Here is a 26893-nt window from a genome sequence, read left to right on the forward strand (position 1 = left end):
AACTAATTAACTAGTATTTTTATTACTGTTTACATATCAAAAATAGACATGTTTTAAATTGAAATTTACATGATTTAATACCTAAAAGATTGGAGATTCCCTCAGAGAAAACATGTCTTTCCTGAATTTGTCAGATGTCACATTTCAGTCTTCTAAAGGCACCTAGATCTTGGTCTCACTCTGGGCCTTTTTCCTCTTACAATCACCTAGCTATTAACCATTTCTCTTCAATTCTGATTAGGCCATCATATCACTTTAGATTAGTCCCACTCATTCCTGAATGCTAACAGTATCAGGATCCTGCTTAACAACTTCATTTTTAAGATGCTACCACTGATGTCATCTGTTCAATCCCTTAATTTTTTCTTAGAACTCTCAAACCATGGTCTCTGCATGCCCTTACACTTTGCCACATTAAAATGGCAATGGTCAGACTTGCTGTATGGACAAAGGATAAGTCATTCAACAGAATCTCTAAATTATCTTCATTAACTAACTCTTACCAGTTTTGCATCAGCAAATAATTGAATATGATCCTTTAAATCATTTCCTGTATCGTATATGTACAAATTACAGTAGATTCACTACTAAGCTACCTTCTAGTTTCAGTTTCCTCATATACTGGTCTGGTTGGCTGTGTAGTTAGTGTATCCGATCTCCAGTCAAAAGGCTGCGGATTCGAATCCTGCTGTGGACATGGATGTTTGTGATTGTCTGTGAAAAGTACTAGTAGTGGTGGTGATGGGCAGTAGATGGTGGATTGAGTGGTGGAGACAGTTGTAGAGTAGGTGCTCTCCCTTGATGAGTCTTTGGACTCCTTGGAGGTGTCACATAATAATAATAACAACAATATACTACTCTTTGGTATCTGTCCATCATCCACCCTTTTTCTATATCACAAATTTTTCATCCATCCCCATTTGATTAAATTTCTGTAAAAGTTCCATATGGTATCCATTTCAATTGTCACTTTATTATAAAAAGTGAGCACACTATTAAGGCTAGACCTACCCTTGAACAAAACCATGCTATTCTTCATAGAGTATCATTCCTATCCAACCATTTCTGAATTCTGTCTTTTACCAACTTCCTCAATACATTAATCACTGCTCCTGAGATGCCAACTGTTCTCTTATTTGCTATCACTGTCTTGAAACCTCTTCCTTCATGCAATGGTACTATTTTGTCCTTGTGGCACCTTTCCAGTTAAGACAAACACCGTGGTCAGAGGAGATGCTAATTCCCATGTACTTTCTATTAATACATGGGGCAATACCTCATCTAAATCCAATGGACATATTTGTATTAAGGACTGTGATGTTCTAAGCAACTCCAATTTATCTATGTATTATCACATCTGGCACTGCAATATCTCCACCTGAATAATATACCTTGCAAAATAATCACTCGGGCAACTCAACTATGCTTCTGCTTTTGTTACCTTCCTATCATTGCATTAACATACGTTATCCTTCCATAGCTATTCTTACTTTTACTTTCCCTCCCCGTACACACGAGAGAGAGAGCTCTTTGGGATTTTCTTTGACCAGCTCAGCTAGTTTTCTTTCATAATTTGCATTTCCCTCTCTTACTATAGGTTACCCTTCTTGCCTGTGTTTATACTGCTCACGAGGTTGATCAACCTTTCTCTTTTATATACCCTCCATAACTTTTTACCTGTGGCTCCTACTTTTTATTTTATGTGGCTTCCATCCAAAAAAGGTTTATTTGTAAATCTATAGTGCATTCATACCATGGATGGGCTAAGGAATTTTTTTAAATCCATTATATATATATATACATATATATATATATATATATAAAATAAGTTTAATGACTATTACCGAGAGAAAAGATGGAAAGATATATTTAACAAGATACTACTAGTTTACTAGTTTCGTTACAAGAACATCATCAGGTATCATACTCAAAGAAATATATAAAAAATTACAGAGACTTAAAATTGTATTAACAGAACAAGTGAAAAACAGTAGCATGTTTGAAAAAATGCAAGTATAAGTTCCATACAAACGAATACTACGCGCTGTCGCGAGTGCGCCAGTACTGAACAGAAGCAACGTGTGCGTCCGAGAGATTGTAACTCAGGCTGTTGTTGATATGAGAGGAATCTAGAGAAATTTCTCTTGATTCAACAATCTTTCTTTCGAGTTCATTGTAGCACACATGGATATTAGCAGTTTGAGTCCAGTTTACAATGTGCTGGCGGCCTTCGTCTGAGTTAGCAGAAAAGAGAACGTGGCTAGAGAGAGCGCTAGCTCTAGTCCTGTTATAGGAGATATCTATAGGAGAAAGAAAGATTGTTGAATCAAGAGAAATTTCTCTAGATTCTTCTCATATCAACAACAGCCTGAGTTACAATCTCTCGGACGCACACGTTGCTTCTGTTCAGTACTGGCGCACTCGCGACAGCGCGTAGTATTCGTTTGTATGGAACTCATACTTGCATTTTTTCAAACATGCTACTGTTTTTCACTTGTTCTGTTAATACAATTTTAAGTCTCTGTAATTTTTTATATATTTCTTTGAGTATGATACCTGATGATGTTCTTGTAACGAAACTAGTAAACTAGTAGTATCTTGTTAAATATATCTTGCCATCTTTTCTCTTGGTAATAGTCATTAAACTTATTTTATAATATTCCTACTGCGTAAAAATGAATTCTCCTAATATATATATTTTTTTTTTTTTTTTACATAGTCTAGAAACTCCACTCTAAAGATCAAACATGAAAAAAAAACCTACTTCTCATTCCCTTGCTTACACCCTCCTTATACAGCTTCCAAGGACGATGATTTCTCCCACCATCCCTTATCAACTTTCTATTATATCACCCCTCTTCCTCCTATCCACTAGACTCTGAAAATTACATCATCTGTGCACAAGTAGTCCATATGTGTGGACTAATCAGAGCTCAGTGTCCTCTGCATTATCAGAATTTTTTGTGTTTTCCTAACAATTTTGGCACTATGTCCTCTAAATTTTAGATCCTTATCCACCATCATCCCAAGGTCTCTTATTTTCCCCAACAATATATCCCCATCAAGAGTAAATTCTACATCCCATCTCTGTTTTACAAATAGAAGAGTGAAAGATAACAGTATAGTAGGAAAAGTTGCCAGCGTGTGTTGCCGAGGTAAGACAATGAGTTACGACGAAGGGCCAAAATCATGAATGGTATGCTAGCAGAGAGGTGGAAAGAGAAAGGAGTGCAGTTTGTGGATGTATGATGATTTGAGGGAAGAATGAAATTATACAGGTGTGATGGTGTTAAACTGTGAATGAAATTATTCTGTATGTTTTTGTTATTCATTCACATTTAACATAATCTATCATATACTAAGCAAAACTTGTTTATATATTATTTGTTAGTCCCTTGCTTAAGATTTATTATTCATGAATTTTTCCTTGAAGTTCTAATAATAATTAATTAATTGATCAAAGATATATAATAATAGTATTAGACTCTGTATTTAAATATTATTAAGCTATTTTAATTATTATTATGTTAATATTATAAGAATTTGTATTTGATAATTTAACTGCGCATTAATTGAAATGTAAATATTCTCTATTTATTCCTGTTTGTAGAAGTTTAACGTTATGCAATAGCTCAAATTTATTATGTTTTGTTCTGTTGTCATGGAGACGTATGTAAGTGAGCAAGTGCGAGTTTGGAACAGTACGTGAGGAGAAGGTTTATTGAAAAGAGTTTTAGTTAAAGAGATCACGTGAACAATTTAGGCGGGAAGAACAGATATAAAAAGGAAGAATGCTGAAGATATTTTTTAGATAGGAAACAGAGAGAGGGAAAAGAGAGAGATTGGCATTCAGTTGGAATCGGAGTATTCAGCATTCGGGAAATTAGAGTGCGATATTAGAGAGTCGGCAAGTCACTCAAGCAGCTAATTTAAGTCTACTAGTCGAGAAGCAGTTAGCTAATAAGTTGTAGAATGACAATTATAGCTACGGAAAACAGCTAAGAGACTATTAAATAGACTAGCGATACTTGAATTGAGATATAATTTCAGCGCCGACCTTTCAAGGACATACGGAACCTTGAAGCAAAGCACGGAGCAACTAGAGAATAGTAGAGGCTGTAAAGTTGAAGTTTACCGTTAGCTGTGTTTAGAATTATAGTGCCTAAAGAATTAACTGAATGCCGGAGGAATGAACAACTGTGCATATAAAACCTCAAGTTAAGGAATTATTGTGTTATCTTAATTCATGAGTGATCAGTAGTGCTTCATGTAAGATCGTCTGATTATGTGTATTGTGACCGTGAATTAATTCAGTTAATGCTTAGATTTATTTTAATGAGTGCCGTTTATTGTTAAAAGTGTTTGTGAGTAAGTTGATGAAGAAAGAAGATTGTCGGTAAGAACATTCCAACCATTAATATTCCTATGCAGAGATGTGTGTTTCATCCTAGAATTTCCTTATGTTAACAGTAACTATTGCGAAGATTAGCTGAAGTGTAAATTTAAAAGTGTTTGCTTGTAAAGTGGTGTTACTATGATTTTATTGTATTTGGAATTTAAGGAACTGTGAGAAGACTGTATTAGAGATAACAAATTTACCATTGTCTGAGTTTGTATGACAGTATTATCAGAAAGGCTGAAGTGTTTATAATAACTTAATTAGTGATTTGATCTTAAGTGTAAAATTTGTGATTCTAAAATTAAATGTTTGTTATTGTTAATCAAAAGTTGTATTTTGCCTGAATCTCTTTTACTGCACCATTCATAAAATATTCGAACCAAAGCGGGTAAATTAAGTTAAATATTCTCGGCCTGTATATATAATAACAACATATAAAGAAAAGGTAGTTGAGAGTTGGTTTTTCTTCAATTCTTGAACTAATTCAGATATGAAGTGGCACAGTCTTTAAATATAAATTTTCTTTATATTTGAATTAGAAATCAGCTTACAATTTACCAATTAGTTAAGAACATCATAATAGTAATCATGTCAGATCCAAAGTATAGATTGAGAAGAAGCAGGATCCAACAATGTGGGCTGCATTTAAATGGCTTTGGAGTGAATGTACTGAAGAAAGTGTTGCTGGATGGAAGTACAGTGTGTGATGCATGCAAGAGATCAGAAGAAAGAGATGACGGGAAAAAATCAGGAGAGTGGTATTGAAGAGACAGAAGTGCTTGGCAATGGAAACACTGAAACATTTGTAGCGTGACAAATGAAGAGAGAATGGGAATGCAAGAGGAACAGGGAAATGGGGAGAGCTCAGCTGGACAGGGAGACATGGCATAGGGAGAATGGATGTTGAAAGTAGCAGTCAATGTGTGTATGAAGATGGAGTATAGTGCAATGTGGGTGGGAGAAGTTGAGACTGAGCAAATATATGTGGTAAGTGGTGATAAAAGGTAATTGGGCAGGTGTGGTGTGGAAATCGCAACCAACACATGGCTTGGATAGGAATGGTTATAGATCTAAAAATGAACTGCAGTGTTTGTTTACAAATGCCAGAAGTATCAGAAATAAGGGGAATGAAATGGTTTCAGTGATTGAGTTTATTCATCACAAAATCATTGGAATAAGTGAAACATGGTTGAAAGAAGATTATATCGTAACAGGAATAGAAATGGAAGGATACGGTATTTTTTTTTATGAGGATAGAAAGGACAAGAAGGGAAGGGGAGCACTGCTGATATAGCAAGGGGAATTAAGTCCACATAAGATTGGCATGAAAGGGGGGGAAATAATGGCAATGTTATGAGGCAGTGTAGTGTGACATGGAGGTTGAGAGGAAAACATTTAGTTAGATGTTGCTATAGGCCTGGGAATGTGGAGGGTGGTGATGAAGAAATATATGAACAACTTGGATTAGTAATAATGGAAGGGTAAATATTATGGGCGATTTTAATTATGGCAGTATAAATTGGAATGATGAGATAGCATTTGGGAATAAGGAAAATGAATTTCTCGAGTACTTGAGAGATAACTATCTCAGGCAGCACATAAAGGAGGGAATGCAGGGATCAAGAATTCTAGATCAGATCATTTCATCAGAGGATGTAATTGAAAGGGGTTTCACATTTTCCTCCAGTTGGTGAAAATGATCATGAAGTGATCACCTGTGTTGTGGCTAGCAATATACAGACTTTTGTGAGGAAAGGATATATGAGGAATTAGAAGGCTGGTGATTATCACAAGCTTAGGAGACAGCTTGGAGGTATAACATGGAATGAGGAGTTATGTTGTAAGGAAATAAATGCTGCATGGGAACTGACAAAGAAATACATACAACATCAATGTGTGAATGTATTCTGAAAGCCAAAAGGGTTGAATAACATAGGTGTAAAATGGATTAATGAGGTGCTTAAGCATGAAATCTGAAAGCAGGTATTTTGGAGGCAGTACAAGATGAATAATGGTAATAATCAGTTACATGAAGAGTATAAAGAACAAGCCAGTACAGAGAGACTCAGTAAGGAAAACAAAAGGTGAGTGTGAGAAGAAATTGGTAAATTAGGCAAAGAAAAACCCTAGAGTGTTTTTTTAAGATATGTGGCAAGTACACAGAAGAATAATCATGATAAGATGATGTTAATGGATGGAGGTGGTAGAATGGTAATTGCTGCAGAAGACATTGTTAAGTTCCCATCAAGACATCATGAGGAACTTAAGTGGAGGACATAGGAGAGGATGGCTTAATTGTGAGTGAGCAGGAGGTATTTGAGGAAATAAACTTGATGCCAATAAGTCAATAGGATTTGATGACATATCACTACACATCTTAAGGGTATGTTCTAGGGAATTGGTGGCAGCATTGGCATGCTTGTTTAATAAGAGTCTTGCAACAGCACATGTTCCAAGGGAGTGGGAGTAGGGTAAAATTGTTCCACTGCATAAAGGAGGTGATAAGGCTGTAGCTTCAAATTATAGGCTGGTCTACATATATGGAAAGATTGTTGAGGAGTAGGATATAGAAATGGGTTGATAACAGCAGTATTCTATGTGGTTATCAGCATAGGTTTGTTAAGGGGAGATCATGTTTCACTAACTTACTTATGTACTATAAGACGGTAACAAATATCTTGGACAAGGGAGATGCATATACAGTGGTGTACTTAGATTTTGCAAGGCTTCTGACAGACTCCCACATGACAAGCTCTTAAATAAATTGAAACAGATGAGATTGGATAATAGATTTCTGAGTTCGATCAGTGACTGGCTGTTGGATAGGTATCAGAAAGTTGCATATGGGTGTGCAGCATCCCGAAAGAGAAAGGTCAATAATGGTGTGCTGCAGGGGTCAGTTTTGGGGTCATTGTTCAATTTGTATGTTAATGATATTGGGATGGGTTTAACTAGTGCTCTTTGTAGATGCAAAACTGTGAAGTTGAGTGGATGTTATAGCTTTACAAGAGGACTTGAATAGATTGCATGAATGGGCAGATAAGTGGAACTATCAGTTCAATGGAAACTTTAAAGGAAGTAGAGGAGATAGAGATCTAGGAGTGATGGCAGACAAGAACCTGAAATTCAGGGGACACATTGCATAAGTTGAGAAGACATCACATCGGATAATGGCAATTATGCGGAGGACCCCGACATGCAGAAATAAAGAGGTTATGATGCCAGTGTATAAGGTCTTGATCAGGCCTCAGATGGATTATTGTGCACAGATTTGGTCACTGGTTTTTCATGGTGATGAGGATATGTCGAAAAGGGTCCAGAGAAGATTCACAAAGGTGGTCAGTGGTCTTTGGAATGTGGAGTACAAGGACAGACTAGCTTATGTCTCAATTATATCCCTCCTATATATGGCCTTCTGTTCTATTCCCCCCCCCCCTCCCATTCTATGAAAAATCTCTTCCATATCAACTTGATAACAACCTTTGACTAGGAAGAGAATTTTCATAGAATAGGAGGGGGGAGGATAGAACAAAAGGCTATTGCTGGAAACTGTATAATGAATAAGAAGCAGGTTCTTTGTTTGTATGGAGAGTGTTTGGTGAGTGGAATGCATTGCCTGTGTGAGTGAGTGAGTGTGGGTGCGTGTGTGCGCGCGCGCGCTGTGAATGTAGACACACTGAATCAGTTTAAAGCACAGTTGGATGAGTATTGTGTGCAATAGTGTCTACCTCTCACAATGAGTCTGACTCCATGGAGGTCAGATGTTAATAATAAATTTTAAAATCTTACATTTTGCAATATTGAACTGTCATCCCTACTTCCATGTCCATTCACTCAGTCTATTCAAATCTTCTTGTAAAGCCACAAGATCTGCTCTACTCCTCCACTTTGCATCATCTGCAAACAACTGAATATCCCCATCCAAATCTTCTCCAATATCATAAATATACAGAATAAACAGCAATGACCCTAAAATAGATGACTGACCCCTAGTGACTTTCCTCTTCTGGGATAGTGCTCTCTCATACACAACTTGCTGATACCTATCAGATAGCCAATCTCCTAAACAATGCACTAGTCTAATATACAACCCCCATCCACTCTGGTTTAACTATCAAATTATCATGCAGTAATCTATCAAAAGCCTTTGCAAAGTCAACTATACTAATTGTATATCCATCTTCCAACATCCAATGATGCTATCACCTTATTGTAATAAATAAGTAGATTACTAAAACATAACCTTCCTTTAGCAAATCTGTGCTGTCCACCAAAGATAATACCATTGTTGTCAATCCAATCTGGATCCTGGTTCTCACTAGCCTTACCAATACTTCAACCACAACATCTGACACACAGATTGGCCTATAATATGATGATTGAATTCTCTCATCTCCTTTATGAAGCAGTACAATCTCCCCTTTCTTCCACTTCTTTGGAACTTGACCAAATGTAAGACTCATTAAACAAATATGTCAAGGCGTGTGTCAACTCTCTGGCACATTCCTTCAAAATATGCAGTGATCATCAAGTCCCCATAGCCTTATATCAAGTTTACTTAATTCCCCATATATCTCTTCTTGTTTACAGGAAAAGGTATATGGGTAAAAGGATAATAGTTATCAATTTAATGTTGCAAAATATAAGGTTATGCACTTTGGGTTAAAAAGGTTGCATATGGTGTATCATATTGACGGTATTGGATTGCAGGAAATTGATGAGGCTAGGGACATGGAGATAATGGCAGACAAAGAGTTGCAGTTCAGAGGGCATATTGCAAAAGTTTGTAAAAGAGCTCAAAGGACTTGGATGTTGAAAAACATCTTTGCTAAGTAATCAAGCAAGTTATTATCCCTTTTTATAAAGCTATGACTCAGCTACATCTTGCCTATTGTGCACAGATTTGGTCACCTGGGTTTCTTGGAGACTAGGAAGTGGTAGAGAGGATTCAGAGACAAGTGACCAAGATGGCAACAGGTCTGTGGAATACTCCCTATGAGGACAGGTTGAAGGTTTGTGGGTTACAAAGTTTAGTCAATAGGCAGAAAAGAGGGGACACAATAAAAACTTTTAAGATATTAAAGAGGTTTTATAAAATTGATGCAAGCAAAATTTTTCAATATATGACAAATATTCAGAGAACTAGGGGCCATCCATGGAAGTTATATAAGAGTGTGGTTAGTAAGGGGTATGCAGAACCAGATTTTTTGCCTGGAGAGTTGTGGATGAGTGGAATAGATTGCTACAGTTTCCTGATGGTGAATGGCTTCAAATAGAGGTATGATAGGATTTGTGTGTATAATGGTTAACTATACACAGCCTTATTAATATCAAGGTTGCTTAATTCCCCATATATCTCTTCTTGTTTACAGGAAGAGGTATATGGATAAAAGGATAATGGCTGTCAATTTAATGCTGCATTGTGGTCTCCCACGATGAGTCTCTGGACTCAATGGAGATGCCGTTAATGATAAATTACATTGCAACTGAGCAGTAAAACTTCTCACAACCTAGCCTGCAATATGAAATCATTCCAGTTTCACAGTGATATGTGAAACTACACCTCAGAATGCACCAGTTTTCTTAAAATAATTTTCATGATCATTTGAGTCACTAATGATTTGATGATGAATGTGATATGAACAGTTTGCTGATATTAATTGCAGTTTTGATTACAATATGCTCTATGTATTAATCTATACTTAATATCAATAGCTTTTTTGTTATTAATATTAAAAACAACATACCAAAGCTCCCTCAAGGCAAGTAGCATGATTATATCCTCTTCCCATTACTAAAAGTGACTTTTGCCTGTACAATTGCTTCGATAAATTATGGACTTGTTCATCTAGTCTCAGTACCTCTTTAATTTGATCTGTTACAATTAAAATAAACACATTTCCATGTAGTCTTCCTTACTAAGTATTATCACTTGCATTTTCAACAATGCATTAACACTAACTCGGATTGCTTGGTTTACCTACCTATTTGTATGCATGCATGTAACAGTGATATGTGAAACAACACAACCTTAGAATGTACTAGTTTTAATAAAATAATTTTCAGTGATCATTTCAGCCACTAATGGTTTCTTGGTTTACCTACCTATTTGTATATAGGTAACTGTGACACTCTAGCTGATTAATACATTAAAAGAATTAATTCATTTTTCTATATGAACTTCTCTTAATGTTAATACATGGGTGATCATGATTGGAGTAGAGTTCTCATAGCATCCATATGCAAAAAAAAAAAGGGAAATAAAACTGAATGTGAGAATTACAGGGGTATTTCCTACTGAGTGTTCCTGGTAAGATTTATGCAAGTATACTTGAGAAACAACTGAGAAGGATTCTGGAAGCGAAGCAAGCTGAATTCAGGCTAAATAGAGGCTGTCAGGATCAGATTTTCACTTTACAACATACAGTTGAGAAATTTCAGGAATACAACAAACAACATCTGTATTTAAGTTTTGTAGACCTGCAAAAGGCATATGAGAAGGTGCCAAGAGAAAAGCTATTCAAAATGCTACAGTTATATGGTGTCAATGGAGCATTATATTAAGCAATACTTAATCTTGATTTGAGTTGTAAGTCAGCAGTTAGAATTGAAGTACAGGAAGATGGATTTAATGATAAATCTGGTGTCACACAAGGATGTACATTATCCCTTGTTATTCATTATCTATATGGATCACATTATGAAGGAAAGTGGTATTAAACCTGATATCAAAATGGGAGATGTTAATCTCAGCTCTTTACTTTATGCAGATAATGTTATACTTCTAAATAAATCCAATCTGCAAGATTCCCCGACTAAACTGAATAACTTTTAATAAATTTGGTATATGAAATTCAGAAATAACAAGACAAAGACTATGAAAATAGGCAGAAACATTGAAAATATCAACTGCATTGTGAATGGAGAACCTATAGAACAAGTAAAACATTTCAACTACTTAAGCACAATTTTTAGTGATGGTAAATTAAATATAGAAATAGACAACAGAATCAAACAAAGCTGGTATGGTTGGAAGTCAACTGAATAAATTTATATGGAATAAGAGAGAAATTAGTCAAAACACTAAATTAGCTGTATACAAGACAGTGTTCAAGCCAATTTTAACTTATGGATCTGAGAGCTGGGTTAGAAATAAAACACTTGACCAAAGACTAGAGACTGCGGATATGAGAACGATTACGTGCTTAAACAGATGGTATCAATGGCAATATCATATTAAAAACGAGGATATTAAGAAAGAACTTGACATTGTTAGCATCCAGGAATGTGTTAGCAAAGCTAATCTCAGGTGGCATAGTCACTTAAACAGAATGGGAGAAGAAAGATTAGCAAAACAAGTGTTTGCTGCCAGGTTGGCAAGAAAAAGAACAAGATATAGGTGGATTGATACAGTAAAAAGTGCCTTAGAAGACAGAAATTAAGATCTGATAATGGAGTCTTGATCAGATTGATTTGGTCGAAAATTGTTGATAGGAAGTTAGTAATGATGTAATTTCTTCATGTAGTATTATCATAATATCCTGTACACCCCTTAAGCATACATGTCAGGAGTTTGATGATGATGAAGCATCCAGAAATATCCCTTAATCATGTCCCATTTGCTGCTAACATCCTTCCCTTTCAGATTCTTATGCAGCAGGACTGATTATAGCTCCTTCATAAGCCTGCAATCAATCAAGATATTGCCAATTCCCAGTTGGAATCAAAGTGGCTACTTTAGTTATGGACAAATCTTCTTATGCAATCACCAGATTCAGCACACTCAAACACTGAGTCCCTCATGGTTTGAAGTTTTACTAGCTGTATAAATTTCCTTTTCTTCTCTCCATATGATTTTTCCTCCTTCCGGTATGTCCTTATTACCAAAGTTCCCCATTATTACTTGGCTTGAACTCATGCTAATTTCCAGTGTGTTGTTATCCACATCTTCCACCCTCCCCCTGAAGCTTATAGCAGAGGTTGACTATTTTGTCCTATCTCACAGATAGGCACAAATGCAGAGGGCAACATGTGGGACTCTTCTGAAATGACAAGTAGAAAGCTGCTCAATTTTGATTCATCTTTAAAAAAAACTTTCTTATATACATTTTCTTATGTACACACAAGAAACTTAATACTAAGAAGAACGGTGAAGTTGAGAACAAGAAGACTTGCCCTACTAAGGAGGTTATTGAAGATATTAAGGATATTGAAAATGATTTAACCTCCAAAATAGTAAAGTTAAAGCTAATTATTAGACAAACAATGCAGGGAATTACAGAAAGGTTTGAGCGGCATTTAAATGAACACAGAGAAGATTAGAAAAGTAAGCTGCAAAATAAAACACAACAAAACACAGAATCAGATAAGTTAGCATATGATGAAAATCAAATAAGTACTGTTGATTGTAAAAAGAATATTTTGGTATGTTGACTATCATAAAATATGTATTGATGAGCAAGTTGATTTTCATTTTCCCAGAGTAAAAATTAAAAATATAGCACACTTAATTGAAAAACAGAAAAAGAAAAGTAAAAGAGATTGTAATTGTGGTAAATAATAACTTAACTAGTGATAAGTTCAGTATGAGAGAGGATATGAAATGGTTGTTGGAAGAAGCGAGAGTAAGGTGTGATAAAGTGAAAATCTTAAGTATATTACCCAGATATGATTAAAGTGAATTAAGAAGAAGGGCTATGATGGCAAATGATTCAATGCATAGGCTGTGTAGAAGTAATGGATGCCACTTGTTCAATGTGTGGAGTGAATTTGAGGGAATATTAGATTTGTACAAGAGGGATAGACTATACTTGAATGTGTTTGGTATCAGGTCTCTTGAAAAACTAATAACTGATATGAGACCTAAAACAGAGTCAGGAAAACCAAATTATTATTATTATTATTACCACAAGACCTCATGGAGTCAAAGACTCATCTGGGAGGTCCTTTTATCACACACACATCTCATCATACTGTGTCTTAAACACACTCAAACTCCTTGCAGACACCACACTCTCAGGCAAGGCATTCCAATCATTCACAACTCTTACTCCCCACTCACACCCTCTTTATACATTTTCCAGGGATGACCTCTGGTTCTCCCCTGATCTCCTACTATTCTCTGTAGAACTTCTCCACCATTGATCCTATAACAACCCCTTACCAACTTGTAGGTCTCTATCATATCTCCCCTCTTCCTCCTGTCCACCAAATCTGCAAATTACATCTTCTCAATCTTTCCTCATACTCGACATTCCAGAGGTCAGAAACTACCTTAGTCAGTCGCCTTTGGACCCTTTCCAACATCTCTTCATTCTTCTGAAAACCCGGTGACCAAATCTGGGCACAATAGTCCATGTGTGGCCTAATCAAAGCCTTATACAACGGAACAAGAATCTCCCTACGACTTCACAATTTTGGCAATGTGTCCCCTAAATTTTAGATCCTTATCCACTATCACCCTCAGATCTCTTATTTCCTCTACCTGCAACAATATATTCTCACCAAGCATAAATTCTGCATCCCATCTTTGTTTTCCAAATTTTAAAGCCTTACATTTTGCAACATTGAACTCGCATCCCCATTTCCGTTCCCAATCACTGATTTTATTCACGTCTTCTTGCAAGGCCACAACATCTTCACTATGCTTTATGGTTCTTCCCAACTTTGCATCATCTGCAAAAAACCGAATATCTCCATCCAAATCTTCGCCAATATCATTAATATACAAGTTAAACAGTAATGGCCCTAAAACAGACCTCCTGAGGCACTCCACTAGTGACTGGATATCGCATTCCTTTTCCTGGATATCGCACCCCTCATACACAACTTGTTGATACCTATCAGATAGCCAGTCTCCAATCCAATGCACTAATCTAATATCCAACCCCATCTGCTCTAGTTTGACTGTCAACTTATCGTGAGGTACTCTATCAAAAGTCTTTGTAAAATTCAAGTATATTACTGTGTATCCTTCTCCTCTGTCCAAGAAAGCAGTCACTTTATTGTAATAAGTAAGTAGATTACTAAAACATAACCTTCCTTTAGCAAATCCATGTTGTCCATCAAAGATAATACCATTGTTGTCAACCCAACTCTGGATCCTGGTTCTCACAAGCTTCTCCAACATCTTCACCACAACACCTGACACACAGATAGTTTGATGCTTGAGTTCGATCACCTCCTTTATGAAGTGTCACAATCTTGCTCTCCTTCGGAACTTGACCAAGTGCAAGACTCGTATTAAAATATGTCAAGGCAGGTGTCAACTCCCTGGCACATTCCTTCAGAATACGCAGTGATATATTATCAAGTCCCACAGCCTTATTTACATCTAGTTTACTCAACTCCCCAAACACCTCTTGCTCACTTACAGTCAGTCTCTCCTCCCCATCACCAACTGCTCTCAATCTCTCCATGAAGTCACATTCACAAGATTGAAAGATCTTCATGATGGGAGGAATACTGAGAATCTGTGTAAGAGTAGCAATGTTATGTAACTGTGTTAATAATGGGAATGGGCATCATCATAGAAATTATTATTAGGAGAGAACAATTTCTATTTTGTGTTCATCCAGTTCAGACCCATCAAGCATGTGCAAAGATGTCTGCAAAAATAAGACAAGTATTAAGAATAGAGACCTACAAGTTGTCCAACTGTTACACAGACTACAGACAAGAGTATACAAAAAAACATGTAGGTAGCTTATGTATGTACACAAATGCTAGGAGTATCAGAAACCAAATGGTAGAGTTTGTTGATTTGGTCAATATATTGGTACCTCATATTATAGGCATTAGTGAGACCTGGCTATCAGAACTGACATACTAACTGGTATCAAATGTCAAGGGTACAGTATTTTAAGGAAGGATAGGCAAGACTGATAATGTTGGATGACTTGAATCCAGTTATTGTTGAGACTTATGAAGAATACTAGTAACAGTTTTTCATCTAGAAGTGAGTTTGAAGTCATCTGGTGTGAGGTGGAGGATAAGATCAAAAACATAGTGGAGTGTTGCTACAGACTTGGTGGATCAGTTGCTAGTAACAAAGAAGGCAACACCAAATAAAGATGATGGATGCAAAAAGAGTAATCATAATAGGGGATTTAATTATCCAAACATTGATTGAGTAGAAGTAAAACATCTCATGCAAAGAAGGAAACTCAATGAATTGAGCTGTTGCAAGATGACTTCCTGAATCAGCATGTGGCAGCTCAAGGTTCATAAACTAAGTTTATGAATATTCATAAACTTAGCGTGGCTAAGTTTATGAATATTCCATTCAGAAAAGGTAACATACTGAACCACAAACCACAAAATTATGCCTAAATGAGGAGTATGGTGGATTTTGCACCATGGTATCTGTTGTTGGATGGGAAGGATATCGACAGTGCATGGGCAGTATTTAAAAAAAAAATTAATGATGCAATATCAGAACGTGTCCCTAGAGTTCAAGGATGTGTAATGTTATCAAGCAAAAGGATTCATAAGAAATGGATGTGGAAGGAATATCATGAAGATCATAAGGATGATGTTCCTTATGAGAATTATAAGCAGCAGGCCAGAAATGACAACTGTTGTATGGAGAGCTAAGTCTGAGATGAAAAGAAACTGGCTCTACAAGCTAAAGACAACCCCCAAAGAATTCTATTGTTATGCTGCAAGTAAAAGAAACAATGAATATGAAAGAATAACTCTAGTGAATGCAGATGAGATGAGGGTGATAGACACAGAAAAGGTTGTTCAACTAACAAGTTGTTATCAAATGGATGAAGAAACTCAGGTATGAGGTATTAGAGATGTTGCACAAATCGAATAAGAATTCAGCAATAGAAACTGATGGGATATCAGCACAGAAAATAAAAGTGTTCAGCTGAACTGGCTATTCTGTTCATCAGGCTACATAACTTGAGTATCGCAACAGGGAAGATTCCACAGGAGTAGAAAGAGCATATGGTAATCCCATTTCAAAAAGGTGTACAAAGACCAATGTGTCCAACTATCAACTAATTAGTATATCTGAAGTGATGGTGAAGATTTTGGAAAAGTTGGTTAACGCTTGCATTCAGAAATGGGCTGACAGAACCTCTGCAATGAACAGCATGTTTTACTGAGTGAAGACCATGTTTTAGCAACTTGCTGACATTTTATAATAATGCTACCATTGAGTTAGACAAGGGAAATAATACTTTAAGATTTTGCTTAGGCTTTTGACAGAGTAAAATTATTCAAAATTAAGTGGATATTGAATACCACATTATTTCTTAGCCGAATAAGAAACTCAACGGCTTGGACTTGCCGAACTTTTATAGTTTTCTGTATTTGGCATGAAACTCTTAGATTAGATTTCCTATCTTTGAGTTTCTTATTCGGCTAAGAAATAATGTGGTATTCAATATCCACTTAATTTTGAATAATTTTACTTCGCCGAAGTGAAGCCTATTGGCTCTTATTTTTAGTGATTGTATTTGTGCACCTTTTGGCAACTCGTACAGTAAAGAAATAAGCTCTGACTATTGAAACCTTAGTATTACATCTAGGTCTACCTACTCACTGATGAGACCTCAAAAAAGGTCGAAACCGGTCTGGGTAGTGACCTTCTCTCATAATCTAGAACAGTAATACATCTCCTAGTAGCTGTGTTTTACATTATGGGAAAATACTAAGAACAGTGATTGGAGCTTGCTCCACCTTTATTACGAGTCGCCCTAGCATTGCACTACCAGGTGTTGGCTTATGCTTGGACTTGCTGAACTTTATAGTTTTCTGTATTCGGCATGAAACTCTTAGATTACATTTCCTATCTTTGAGTTTCTTATTCGGCTAAGAAATAATGTGGTATTCAATATCCACTTAATTTTGAATACAGGTTTGGATTATGAAATATTAGCATGGATAATTTAGGATTAGGATGGCTGACTGACATATCAAAATGTGGTATATGGGGGATGCAAGTCTAAGACTTAAGGTAATAAGTGATGTGCCACAAGGATCAGTCCTTGGTCCACTGTTATTCAATTTGTACATTAATGATATTAAGAAGGATTTGACGTCACATATAACTACTTGCTGATGATGCAAAGATAAGTGGATAATCAGGAATGCAGTTCTTGCAGAATGATTTGAATAGGCTGGAATTGTGGGCATGGGAAAATGGCTGCCACTTCAATGTTTGTAAATGTAAAGTCATGCACTTCAGTGACATTAGATATCAAATGTCATATTATATTGGTGTAATTATGCTAGAAGTAACTGATCAGGCTAAGGATCTTGGAGTTTTAGTAGATAGCCAAGTGCCATATAGCAAAGATTGCAAATGTAATCTTTCCAACTCAAAAGATAATTGCAATGCTGACATGTAAAGATAAGGATGTTATTTTGCCTCTTTACAAGGCTTTGATAAGACCTCACTTGAACTACTGTGCACAGGTCTTGTTTGCTTGTTTCCTTGGTGATTCTGATAGAGTGGAAAGAGTGTAAATGATAGTGTTAAAAATGATATCAGGCTTGTGAAATACTGATTATGAAGACTAATTGAGAATTTGTAGACTGCAGAGACTAGCAAACAGGAGAAAGAAGGGTGATATGATTGAGACTTACAAACTTCTGAAAGGATCATTATGGGATTTCAATTTATGGATTTTTTTTTTATGGAGTATGGGGAAAAGACAAGGGGAGGAACCCTGGAACATGAGAATGAATGCCACTAAAAAGGGGTGAAATCTAGATTTTTCTCTCAGAGTGGTGCATGATTGGATTGGAAGTCAGGGACTCCTCTTGCGAGGAGTCCCTGACTTCCTGGAGATATGTTAATAATACTCTTCTATTCAACTTTATCCTGCTCAAGACTAAATGGTGATCTCTTCCAGTCAAATCCTCTGTACATTCTTTTGTCCTGAACCAGTGGAAAAGCATTGCTATCCCACTTTTTATATTTCTTGCATATGTGAATTTATGCACCTTTTTATGTTGGAACATGATCTTGGTAATAACTAGTCCATGTCCTGAGCAAAAAATCCAATATGTATTACCATTACTATTAGCCTTACTCTTTTATCAAAATATTCCTAAAACATTTCTGAATGTCTAGTAATGATTTCCTACTCTGTTCACATTTCTAACGACGACAAAATTATCCTTTTTTAATGTGTCAATTGCGTTTTCTAATGCTTCACAAAATAATTTCACTTCTTCAGTAGAACCATTTGTGGCAACATGGGCACAAATAAGTCTCATTGTCCAGTTCCTCATTCTGATATTTTCCCCCATCACTCTTGATATTGCCTACCATTCAATAATATTATCCTTATACTTGGTGTTGAATACTATAGTTACTCCTTTTCCCCCAATTGTTATTGCCTGAATATGATATGCTCTGTTTGTTGCTTAAAAAGATCTCACTTGTTTTTGTCTTCTTTCTTTCAGTCACTCCTATTATGTTGATCTGGTACTTGTCAAATTCTTCTACTAATCCCATTCCCTTCTCATTGACGTTTATGTTGATAGTACCAATCTTGAGCTCTGCTGATGTTGAGGTGGGATGTGTTTTGGAATTTGTTCCAGTAGCTGTCTTTTCACTATTCACCCTGGTTATGTTATGAAAACAATGGGAGCTTTAACTAGGTGAAGCCCCTGCTGGCATGAAATTCTGCCATGTTGTACCATCATTTTTAACTATGGTTTAAGCCAATAAGAATACAATTTAGTCAGCTAAATCCCAATTGCCAGCCCATCCTCATTTGTTCAATGTCCATGTAGATACCTAATGGGGTGCACCACCAGAAGGTGAGGATTGGATATTAAGGTCAGATTTCCTGGTCAATTCTCCACATTCCTTAGAAGACTACATGGAGGTGTCCTATCAGTTATACAGCTTTGATCTTAAGGACCCCTGGAATAAAGTTTATTTTTAGTCCAGATTTCATAAAATAATATGGAAAATTGATTTCGTGGAATTTGCAAATTCCACTTTTTTTTTTTTTTTTTTAATTAGGAGTATTATAAAAATATTTTACAATTTCTCCTATATTTCAGTCATTTATTTCAAAATTTTTTATATATGATATATAATACTGAAAGAGTAAACAAAGAAGTTGGAAACATTTTGAAAAATGTTGGCAACTTACCAGGTAATGCTTTTAGTCCTTGAATAATTTCGGTTCGTCGAGGAAGCATGGAAATACGGTCCTCACTCATCATGAGAGCAAACATTATTAAAGATATAAACTGACTTGTATAAGCCTATAATCAAAAGTACAATTTCTGATACAGTATTTTATAATAATTATGATTTCTTAATCATAATTATTATGATTTCTTAATCATAATTATTATGATTAAGAAATCATAATTATTGTTTATAATTATTATGATTTCTAATCCTGTGTTTATAAACTATCACTGAGCCAAGTTCAGCAGAAATGGAGCTGCCACTGGTTTACCAACTTGTAAGGCTAATACAGATTTTAAAATCAAAAAAGGATATACATTCATTATAGAAATATCCTGCATTTCTATAACTTTATAAACACTAAACTGAAACCTTCTGGCTCTGCATTCAACTCAGAAGACTCGCAATAAATATCAATAGGATATTCTTGAAAGGAAAGATGATAGACACTTGTATAACCTTCAAATATATTACTTAAATGAATTTTTAGTGGAAAGGAAGTGTGCAAAGGAAACTTGAAGAGCAAGCTCATAACATCCGAATCTTAACAACCAAATAGAGGTTGTTAAGATTCGGATTTTCATTTCACAACAAATAGTTTAGAAATCATGGGAATATAACAAGGATCTGTATTTAAGTCTTATAGATCTGGAAAACTGTATGACAAGGTGCCAAGAGAAAAGCTATTCACAATGCTACAATTATAATGGTACACAATATCGAGCAATACATTATCTATATTTGAGCTGAGTCAGCAGTTTGAATTGAATGAGGCACAGGAAGATGGTTTGATGTAAAATCAGGCATAAGACAAAGGTGCACATTATCTCCACTGCTATTTGTCTATATGGATCATATTATGAAGGAAAATGGCATCAGACCTGATATCAATGGAGATGTTAATTTAGCAAAAAAACTGTTTTTTTTTTTTTAAAATTACACTGGAACCTCAGATGCAACATTAGCGACATTGAGTCCACCATTCCTTCTTTGCAGAAATTACATTAAAATGAACATTTCCACAATTCCCACCCCTCATACCCAACCATTTACATCACAACACAAGCAAAAGAATGCAATGAAATATCACTGCATGTTGCAATTCAACCCCCCTCCCTAAAAATTGTCAAGTCACTATTACAGATTTAAAGAAAGCTAGAGCAAATGTATCTAATAAACACATACATGTTCCCCCCCCCCCCCTCAATCTTTAACATGCATATACACCATCAAGGAAATGCTAAACATATTACAGAGATGAAGAACCTCCCCAGTTTTCAAGGGTATAGCAGCAAAGCAGTTATGCAGGTTTTTGTTACCTATAATGATGCCTCTGGAAAGATAACTAACAGCATTTTCTCTATTAGGGATAATCGAGCTATACTACCTATACTCTGTTAATCTGTACTTTTGACAACAGGACAGACCACAAGATGACACTGGTATGTGAATGTGAGGATTTTTCCTTTCAAGAATACCAACGTATTTTTTTTTTATTTTGTCTATCTTTCACCAATAAACTTTAATTTATAATTTTTAAATAGGGATTGTATTACAGTGTCAATTGTAGTACAGTAGTTAAACATTTTATTTTCTTTTTTAGTTCAGACATACGAGGTGGTATCAAAAAGTTTCAAGACTAGCTCTGTTTATGAGAAATTACTTTGTTTATCTACATTTACACACTATCACCTTCAAAATAGTCCCCTTGTGTATTAATACAGCGCTCCCAGCATTCTTGCCACTTCTGGAATGTGTCCTGGAAGTCTTTTTGAAGCATGTCAAGCACCTTCTGCGATTTGTGATGGATCTCCGCAATGGTGTCAAAATGGTGACCTTTGTGCTGGATCTTCATCTTCGGGAAGAGGGCAAAGTCTGCAGGAGCCAAATCTGGCGAGTAGGGTGGGTGCGGAAGTGAGATCATATTGTTTCTGGCGAGAAACTCACGTTGGAGGAGAGCTTGGTGATAGGGTGCATTGTCGTCGTGGAGCATCGAGTTTTTTGCGAGCCACAGATCTGGTCACTTTCGCCGAATGTCCTCCCTCAGACACCTTAAAACCTGGCAGTAGAACTCACTATTGATGGTCTGGCCCCTGAGGATGAATTCTCGATGCACAATGCCGGGAATGTTGAAAAAGACGATGAGCATGCACTTGGTCGAGTGCGGACCTGCCTCGCCTTTTTCGGTCGTGGAGATGATGGGCTCTTCCACTATGAAGACTGTTGCTTCGTCTGAGGGTCGTACCCATACACCCAAATTTCATCACCAGTAACAATCCTCGAATTTCACGTGTTTTCAAATGTGAATTTCATGTTTGCTCTTTGTTCTAACTTGCTGTCCATGATGAAATCACAGATGTGGTAACGCAGGTGGTCAGAATAGCATCAGTTGTACAGCTCCCGAAGTACACAGGATGATGTCTTTTGGCAAATAGGTTGGCACCTATGAAGGTAGGTGTCCCCCCCCCGTGACTGTGCGTGCAGCCTTGTGCTGCCATCTGTTGGCGTGTTACAAACCTAGAAACTTTTTGATACCACCTCGTAGAATCCTCATACTTTAGGTTGCAACCTAAAGTATGAAGATTCTACTACCGAAACAAAAATAATTCTTTGAAATTGTCATTAAGTTAGATGTTTTTATGTTTAAATTTCAAAAAAGATGGGCAAAAACCACAGCACCTAATACAGCTTTCTTCACTTCTGCAGTTGAAGATTTATCAACTGTCAGTAAACAGGATCCATTTCAAGATTTAAATAAGAGATTTTTGTGGCAGTCTCACTCAGCTACTGAACACTTCAGCAAATTTCCTGATATGTACCCACAAAGGGTGCTCAAGGATACTATGACAAAACTGCATGATTAACTATACATTATTAAACTCCTATCAACAATTTTTCACCAAATTAGTCTATTACTTGTCAGCACTCCACTATTGCTGCTTTAACATTTCATGCTTCTAAAACATTTCTAACTGAATTAATCCACCTAGACCTTGGATGGCTGGTAAGAGACTCTGAGTCTCTTACCAGCCATCTTGACATCAAACCTATTCTGTTAACCTTTTTTATCACCCATTCTGTTTAAGTTGCCATACCACCTTAGATTAGCTCTAGTCACACATTCTTGAATGCTAACAATGTCAAGTTCCCTTCTAAAATTTTCATTTTTAATGACTCTACTATTAAATGACATGAGTTTACTCTAATTTTTCTTAAAACACTCATATCTGTGGCCTAGTCTTTGATTAAGTGCTTTATTTCTAACCCAACTCTCATATCCATCACTTAAAATGGGTTTGAACATTGTTTTGAATACTACTGGTTCAGTGATTTAGCTAATTTTGCTTATTCCATACAAATTTATTCAAATTGCTTCCCACCACACCACCTTTGCTTATTCTGTTGTATACTTCGATATTTAACTTGCCATCTTTGCTTAAAACCATGCCAAAATAGCTGAAATATTATTATTACATCTAGGAGCTCCCTTTGTTATACATATATCCAATCTATGGTAACAGTTGCACATTTTATGTGGGATTACAACTCGCATTAAGAAATATAACAAATGGATTTTAAGCCTGAAGGACAAACTACAAATTGGAAAAGACAATGCAGAGTATTGAAGTATGTTCTGAGAAAAGAAACCAAAGATAAATACGTTGCGATTTTGCAATATACTTGCAAGTGCAAAAAGTTGAGGAAACATCATTAGGAAGAAAGAAAATCAAGAGATGACCAAGATATCAAGATGGGTCTGCTGCACAAAAAGGAATACAGAACTTTGTAGATAGAAAAAGTGTGTAGTTATGATTTAGACATAACTGAGGGAAGAAACAAAGATTCAGTTCTTAACTCTTCTCATTCTTAGTCAGTTTGTTCAATGAATTGAACAAACTGACTGCTATTGGCCTAATATATAAACTTAATGCCATTGCCACTTAATTGCAAGTATTTTATCTTCAAAAATATGTAACTGCTGCTGTTACATTTTTTGCTTTGTCAATACAACTACAAACTTTTCTTTAGTAGGAAAAAAAAGTTCTTGGAGAGCTAGCATGGTTAAATATCAGTAATTAAATATTCTAGTCCTGTGCAAGAAGGGAGCTGCATATCTCACTATGGGTTCTCATATACTGGCTGAAGAAAAATTAGTTTATACCTATCAAAAATAAGAAAACAAATATCCTTATTATTACCCTAAGATCCCAAGAGTCAAAGACTCAACCTAGGAGGTTCCTTTATCATATACACAGTTCATCATATAGTGCCTTAAACACATTCAAATTCTCTACATTTCACACCTTCCAGGGATGTTCTCTTGTTCTCTCCTGATCTCCCACCATTTTATGAAAAACCTCTTCAACATTGATCCTATAACAACCACTTACCAACTTGCATATCCCTATCATATCACCCCTCTTCTTCCTATCCACTAGCCACTGTGGACTGCATCTTCTCAATGTTTCCTCATATGCAACATTCCAGAGATCAGAAACTGCCTTAGTTGCTTCTGGACCTTTTGAAAACCAGCTGACCAAATCTGTGCACAGTAGTCTGTGTGTGGCCTAATCAGAGCCTTATACAATTGAACAAGAATCTCTTTACTTATATAAGTCAGTGTGCTATACATCATTCCCAGAATTTGTTGTGTTGTCCTCAGAAGTTTGGTCATGTGTCCTATAAATTTTAGATCTTTATTCACCATCACTCCAAAATCTATTTCCTCAACTTCCAACAAAATATATCCCCACCAAGTATAAATTCTACATCCCATCTGTTTCCAAAATTTTAAAACATTACATTTTGCAACATTGAACTGACATCCTCAATCCTATGCCCATTCATTCAATCTATTCAAGTCTTCTTGTAAGGTCACAAGATTTGCTCTACTCCTCATAGTTTGTCCTAACATCATCTGCAAACAACTGAATATCCCCATCCAAATCTTCCCCAATATCATTAACAAACAGAATAAACAGCAATGGCCCTAAAACAGACTACTGAGGCACACCACTAGTGAATTTCCTCTTCCAGGATATTGCTCCCAATACACAACTTGCGGATACCTATCAGATAGCCAATCTCTGATCCAATGCACTAGTTCAGTGGTGGTGAACTTTTCATGTGCACATGCCGCATAGTTTTTAATAGGGGAAAAATTATTAGAAAATGAATCTTTATTTATTATAAATTATTAAAAATATAATAAATTAACTTTATTTATTTATAAATAATTATTTATGATTTCATAAATTTTTTTTATTTATAATATTTATTTATATATAAATTTATAATGTTATTCAGTGTAAAATTGATTTTTGTATTATTAAATTGATTTTCATTATGTTGGTTTAAAAAAAAAAAAAAAAACAGTAGTGAGAAAAATATGCATTGTAACTCGCCATCAAAGTTAGCTGAGAAAGGGAAGCAGCAGAAGGATGTCAACTTGTTGGCAAAACATTTACAATGTTTACTCAAAAATAACTCTGCGTTGCATATAACTGGCACCCCTGATTTTACTTTATGAAAAAAGACATTAAAAAGTGTTGCATATGCCTCGCACATGAAAAATGTTTAAACATGTTCAAGTCGAAGCGATAGTAACTCGCTCCCTGCGGTTAACAACACACCCTCCCCAACAGCCATTATACTGCAGATACAAGAAAAACAAGTAGTTTTATTGCAGGCTTTTGCAGTCTGTGTAATATATTTCTTAACAAATAGTGCAATTAGAGACAGCTGGAATAAAAACGGTGCTAAGTCACATGTCCCCTCTCACAGAAACTACACTGTATAGACTCAAGCAAAACTATTTGTTGCACCGGAAACACAGTATCTAACTAAAAACTTGCTCAATTTTTCAATTACATGAAATAAGTGTTCATTTTATTGCATTTGAAATTCTCAATTTATTATTATTATTCCGGGCAACTCCAAGGAGTCGACAGACTCGTCGAGGGAGGCCCTAACATCATGTCAAGAACAACTATTTGACATTCATGCAGTATCTATCATACCTTGCCTTGAACTCATTCACAGTCGTAGCACCCACAACAGACTCTAGCAGCTTATTCCACTCATTCACCACTCTCCAAGTAAAAAACCTAGCTCTAACACCCTTCTTAACCACATTCTTGCCCAGCTTCCATGCATGGCCCCTAGTACTTCCACCACCAGTCCTATTTTCAAAAATATCTTCTGGATTAATCTTATAGAAACCCTTCAATAATTTGAATGTCTCAATCATATCACCCCCTTTTCTGCCTATCGACCAATTTTTGCAACCCACAAAATCTTCAACCTATTCTCATAAGGTTCATTCCACAGGCCTGCTATCATCTTGGTCACTTGTCTCTGGATCCTCTCCACTTCCCATCACGAAGAAACCCTGGTGCCCATAACTGGGCAGACTAGTCCAGATGGGGTCTTATCAAGGCTCGATACAGAGGAACAATAACTTGTTTGTCTCTGCACGTTAAAGTATTTTTCAGAAGCCAAGTGATTTGATGAGCTGATTTAGCCACTTTTGCAATGTGACCCCTAAACTTCAATTCCCTATCCACCAACACTCCCAAATCCCTGGCCTCATCAATCTCCTGGAGTACGGTTCCACCAATGTGATATACTGCTGCTATTCTTTTCATCCCAAAATGCATAACCTTACACTTTGCCACATTAAATTGACATCCATTTTTCCTAGCCCAGTCCTCCAAACTATCCAAATCATCCTGTAAAATTTTGACATCCCATGCACTCACAATTGCTCTACCCAACTTTGCATCATCAGCAAACAAGTAAACACTTCCTCTCACATCTTTTCCTATATCATTGATGAACAAATTGAAAAGTAGTGGTCCAAGAACAGAGCCCTGTGGCACACCACTAGTCACAAGCTGCCTTTTAGACTCAACTCCTGAATAAACCACTCTCTGGTATCTCTCCATCAACCACCCTCCTATCCATCTCACCAACCCTATATCCATCTCCATCTGCTCCAGTTTACTGATTAGGGTTCCATGTGGTATCCTGTCAAAAGCCTTGGCAAGGTCCAGTAGAATCACTGTAAACCCATTACCCTTATACAGTTCAGCCGTCACTGTGTTATAAAATGTGAGCAAGTTACTGAGGCATGATCTACCCTTCACAAAACCATGTTGTCCCCCATACAATATCCCATTTTCATCTATCCAATCCTGTATTCTTTTCTCGACTAATTTCTCTAAGATAAGACCTTGACAACGATTCCTGACATGCTAATCGGTCGGTAATTTACAACAGCAGTCTTGGAACCTCCTTTATGCAGTGGAACTATTTTCCAC

At 36.2% G+C, this 26893-nt stretch overlaps 1 protein-coding gene across 1 annotated transcript in view; it reads right to left on the bottom strand.

The window, feature by feature from the left end:
- Positions 1-26893, bottom strand: part of LOC150095883 (glutamine--fructose-6-phosphate aminotransferase [isomerizing] 2-like) — a 240259-nt gene that overhangs the window by 22936 nt on the left and 190430 nt on the right. Inside the window, exons 15-16 of the mRNA XM_090409642.1 lie at positions 19528-19642; positions 10147-10274 (exon numbers count right to left, since the gene is read on the bottom strand). Coding sequence (XP_090265768.1) covers positions 10147-10274; positions 19528-19642 — 243 coding nt within the window. The remainder of the gene's footprint in view (positions 1-10146; positions 10275-19527; positions 19643-26893) is intronic.

Source organism: Typopeltis vanoorti, chromosome 19, assembly GCF_054136105.1.
Source record: "Typopeltis vanoorti isolate ZY-2024b chromosome 19, IOZ_Tvanoo_1.0, whole genome shotgun sequence".
Taxonomy (NCBI): Eukaryota; Metazoa; Arthropoda; class Arachnida; order Uropygi; family Thelyphonidae; genus Typopeltis; species Typopeltis vanoorti.